The sequence below is a fragment of the Kryptolebias marmoratus genome, linkage group LG15, assembly GCF_001649575.2.
Source record: "Kryptolebias marmoratus isolate JLee-2015 linkage group LG15, ASM164957v2, whole genome shotgun sequence".
Classification (NCBI taxonomy): Eukaryota; Metazoa; Chordata; class Actinopteri; order Cyprinodontiformes; family Rivulidae; genus Kryptolebias; species Kryptolebias marmoratus.
The window spans coordinates 32794163-32799241 of record NC_051444.1 but is presented as its reverse complement, the minus strand read 5'-3'; the positions used below and the strand labels follow the sequence as shown (position 1 = coordinate 32799241).

Sequence of the window (5079 nt, the reverse complement as noted above, 5' to 3'; positions counted from 1 at the left end):
GAGAGAGAGAGAGAGAGAGAGAGAGAGAGAGTGCGGTGAAATGGTTTTTTAACACTAAAGTGAGAGGTTTCAGGCTGTGAGGTCGAATGCGTCCTCAACGAGAACTGCAGCCTCTCTGCAGCCTGCGACAGTTTGAAACTAACCATTGAGAACATCACTCATCAGAAACAGGCCTTTTCCTGCCAGCTCGAGTCTCTTAAAGACTCTCAAACAGAGGAGCTGTCCAAGTGGAAGTCAAAGCACGCAGACCTGAAACAAAAGCACGGGTCTCTTTTGCAGGCTTACGAAAACATGAGCACTGAAATGGAGAAGATGAGGCAGCTTTTAGAAGGATCTAAAAAAGAGTGTCAGGACGCCCTCAGAAAAATACATGACCATGAGAGCCAGGTGGAGCTTTTGGAAAAGCAAGCCAGAGAATTAAAGAAAGAAAATGAAAAAATTAAAGACAGGACACAGAAAAACTGCAAACGATCAAGGAGCTTGAGGGAGAGAATCAGGAACTTCGGGAAGAACTCACTGAGCTGAATGGAAACCACAAAATAGAAATGTGAGTTAAACAACAAAAAGCAGCTACTTGAGGAAGAGATTTGCCAAATCAGAGATTCTTCAAAGGATCTCAGGGTGAAACTTACTGATATGAAGGCAGAAAACGACCAACTAGCCAAAAAGCTTGAAGCAGCCAGCTGTTTGTTGGAAGAGAAGTGCTTGGAGTCCAGTACATACACAAACAACATGCAGTTTAAACTCGATGAAGCTCTCAGTTTGAATAATTTATTAACTGCTCAGATTGAAGCCCAAAAAACTGAACTTGGTGCACAACTTGAAATTAACAATCTGTTACAAAAGGAGAAATCAGATTTCTCTGAAAAATTAGAAACACTTCAAAATAATTATAACTTGCAGCTGGGAAAGAAAGATGACACCATCAAAGAGTTGAACGACATTATTGCCAAGCACCGCCAGGAGACGATTAGTCTGAATGAGAAGGTGAGAATCCTGGAGGACGACAAATTGCTTCTGCAGGAGGAGCTCGAGAATGCTCAGGAGATTTCAGACAAAGGGAAAAACGAAAATGAATATTTGGAAACAGTGATCCTGAAGAATTCTGAGAGAATCGATGAACTGACAGAGTCAGTGAGCATTCTGCAAACCCAGAAGGCCAAGTTGACTGCTCAGCTCACAGCGAATGAAGAGACGAGCAATCAAATCAGTCGAGAAAAGGAGGAGCAGCAGCTCAAGTTAGTCCGAGAGTTTGAGGAGAAACTCAAGACTGTTCAAAGAGGCAATGAGGGCTCCAAAAACATGAAGAGAGAACTGCAAGAGCTGCTCAAAGAAAAGCACCAGGAGATAAATCAGCTTCAACAAAACTGCATCAGATACCAGGAGGTCATTTTAGATTTAGAAAGCGCTTTAAAGAGCTCCCAGTCACTCGGTGAACTTTTGAAAGAAGAAATGAGGAAAGGCTTGGAGAAGTCATCTGCATTGGAGGAGAGAAGTAAACAAGTTGAGGCAGAGTTGATTACCTTCAAGAAACTCCTCCAGGAAGCTGAGGAGAAAGTCAGGAGCATTGAGTCTGAAATAGACCAGCTGGCCTTCAAAGTATCACAACACAATAAACAGCCAGAGAAAACAAAATTGTCACAAAGTGTCGAAGAAACACAAATGTACATGCAGAATCAGTTACATCAACAAATAGATGAGCTCAAAAATCTGAAGGAGAAAGAACGTCAAAGAGTGGATGAACTGATGCAACAGCTGGACACTAAAGATCTTGAGATAAACACTCTAAAGAGAGCAGCCGAGACCAATGAAGCCAGACTGTCTGCTTTGTCTTCAACTCCACACGCAGCTGATACCTCCAGACTCTGGGATGATTTGTACCAAAAGTGTCTAAACAAGAAGGACAACCAGCTCCTGGAACAAGGCTCCATGATCACCAGGTTCCTGGAGGACATGAGAAGAAAAGATAAGGAACTGAATGAGCTACAAGTGACTAAATCAAGACTTGAAAGGACACTGAATGATTACTCTGTAGCTGCCTCTGCACATCAGAGACAGATGTTTATCATGAGTGCGACCAACGCTGAACTGAGTGAAAATGCAGAAGTCATGGCTGTGCAGGTAAAGGAACTTGCCACACAAGTGGAAAGACTAGAGCAAGAAAAAAATGCTTTGAATCAACAGCTCACTGACAAAGAAGACACGATTTCCCAACTGCAGCTTCACCATGAGCAGATGGATAAGATAAATACAGACATCGAAGCTCAGCTGCACCTTTTACAGACTCAATGTGACAAATTTCAAGCAGACTTTGAAAAGCAAGAGGGAATTTCTCTTCAACTCAAAACGATCCTTCAGAGCAAAGATGCAGAGATTTCCTCTCTGCTCTCCTGTAGAGATGGCCAAATGTCTGGGTATCTGGAGCAACTCCAGGCTAATTATCACAGCCAGGCATCAGTTTATGAGAACAGGCTTACATCTTTACACTACCAACGAGAAAAAGCTGACAAAAAGATGAGAGCCTTTAAAGCTAAAGTCAAAAGTCTGCAAATTCAGCTGAACAGGTCTGTCCAGGATAAGGAGCGAATTGAGGCTAAGATGGAGATGTTGAAGAACTCATTGATGTCCTTACAAAATGAACGGGAGCAGCTGATGTCTGAATACACAAGACTCGAAGCAAAGAGTCAGTCGGGCTCAGAGAAGAGCTCCACTGATAGGGAAGGTGGTGCAAGTAAAGGCTTCAAACATGAAATAAGGAAACTTTTACATCAGATGGACGATTTGAACTCTGAGAACGCCATGCTCAGAGCCCAGCTGGTGCGTTACAGAGAGGATTTAAATCAGGTGCTGTCCCTCAAAGAGAACCAGCTGAAGGTTCTCCTTAGGAAGCAGCAGGATGTGATCAGAGACCTGGAAAACCAAAAGGCTGCAGCAGAAAAACACCTCAGAGAATTTCAGCTGGAACTCCAAGAAAAAGAAGAAGCAAGCAGTGCAACAAAAGCAGAGAACTCTCAACTTAAAGCTCAGGTTACAAAACTGGAAGGTGAAATATTGACTCAGAAAGAGGAAAGAGCCACAATGAATGAAGGCAGAGTTATTGCCGATTTACAAGAAGCTGTGGCAGCCAAAGCAGCTGAATGTAATGATCTCCAGCAGAAGCTTCTCTCACAGAAAGCATCAGCTGATGATCTTAAGGGGAAACTGCAGCTGCTGGAAAGTGAGACTGACAAAAAACTGTCAGAAGCTGAGGACAAATACAATAGTGAGCTAGATGTGTTTGAACGCGAGGCAGAGCTGATAAGAAACGAGCGAGAGATGGCAGATCAGAAGGTGGTAGAGCTCGCAAAAGAGCTGCTGAATTTGGAGCAGCAGTTATCAGATGCAAAATCCCAAAACAAAGACATCAAGACTCAAAATGAATCTTTGTGCAAAGCCATGGCTGCTTTACAGAATGACCGAGATCAGCTTATTGAGGACTTCAAGATCCTCCGGAACAGATATGATGAGGAGCTTCGACAGACTCAGGCAGCTTTGAACAAGTTGGATCACAGTCTGCAGGACACGTCTTCAGACCTAGCTGGACTCACTAAAGAGAGGGACATACTTGTTCAAAAACTAAAAGCTGTTGAGAGCAAAGATGCACAAGCAGAGCTGAGCAAGCTACTGGACAAACTGTGCAAGGCACTGACAGAGAAGGAAAGAGAACTGAAACAGGTGGCTCTGGAAAATAACACCTACAGCCGACAGTTGTCTGCTTTCTCCAAATCCATGGCCAGTCTGCAAAATGACCGCGACCGGCTGATGGATGAGCTGGCTGGGGCCAAAAAGGTGGCTGAATCCAGACAAGGCTCAAGTCCAGAGACTGTTCTTAACTCGAATGTGGAAAACAGAGGAGGCATTGGGGACCTCGAAAGTCAAAAAGATGGGTCGGTAAGTTGAGTCCTGAGCTTCATTTGGGTTTGGCTGGCTGTTTGTTCCTTCCTCCTCTGTTGTGGTTGATTTAATAAACAGCATGCAGGCTGATGTTTTGACTTGCATGATGTTTTATTTGGCTACAAATGTTTTGGTGTCTTTTTGTCTCTTTCTGTTCAGCCTTATCAATTTCAGATTGAACACATTTAGTTTAACAAACTTTGTTTTCTCATGTCTGCAGGTGCAGAGGCTGAAGGCTGATGAGCTGCAACAAACTGCACACAGAGAGGTCAGCAGCTACCCGGGAGAAACTACAGATCTGAGGTAATAAAATAAATAAATGAAACTGTTTAAAACCGAAGATTACACTGCTCTAATGGCTGCTGGAAATTCCGGAAAATGTTTGAATGTTTGAATGTTTTGTTTGCAATATTTGAATACTGCTTAAATATAACAAAGTCCTCCAACTGCTTGAAACTACTTGTGTTTGTCATACAAATAAAAATTATTTACTAAAATAAACGATACCTTATTTAAAATCTGACACATGTATAATGCTCACATTAAAAACATAATTGCAGCTGAAGTAGTTTTATACAGACGGTTTCATATGAGCTTGCTTGGTTTAGCATGAAACATGTTTTAAGAAAAGTGATACATTTCAGAACTTTCTATTAATTTATTAGCCCTCAGTCATCATCTCCCCTAACATTATCCAAGGGGGATGCTGTACCCCAACCTTCCCAGGACTTTCATCTAAAATTAAGCACTGTATTTTAAATGCTAGGACTTCCGGAGAGTCAATCAATCAACTTTATTTCTATAGCACATTTTAAGAACCACAGGGGTAGCCAAAGTGCTGTACAATAGATAGATAAAAACAGTAAAAAGGAAATAGATAAAACAAATAAACAGATAAATAGATAAAAAGAGACATACACATACAGGTTCACAGCAGGTATGTTTTAGGGGCCAAGAAAGACAAAAATCACGGTGTGTTAAAAGCCAAAGTATAAAAGTGTGTTTTTAAAAGAGATTTAAAAACAGGAAGAGAGGAGGCCTGTCTGACACTCAGGGGTAAATTGTTCCAGAGCTTGGGAGCAGCAACAGCAAATGCTCTGTCGCCTCTGAGTTTCAGCCTAGTTTTGGGGACTGTCAGCAGTGACT

At 42.2% G+C, this 5079-nt stretch overlaps 1 protein-coding gene across 1 annotated transcript in view; it reads left to right on the top strand.

The window, feature by feature from the left end:
- Positions 1-5079, top strand: part of LOC108243983 (golgin subfamily B member 1-like) — a 79321-nt gene that overhangs the window by 53011 nt on the left and 21231 nt on the right. Inside the window, exons 23-25 of the mRNA XM_025008966.2 lie at positions 166-387; positions 544-3930; positions 4154-4236. Of these exons, the coding sequence (XP_024864734.1) occupies positions 166-387; positions 544-3930; positions 4154-4236 (3692 nt within the window). The remainder of the gene's footprint in view (positions 1-165; positions 388-543; positions 3931-4153; positions 4237-5079) is intronic.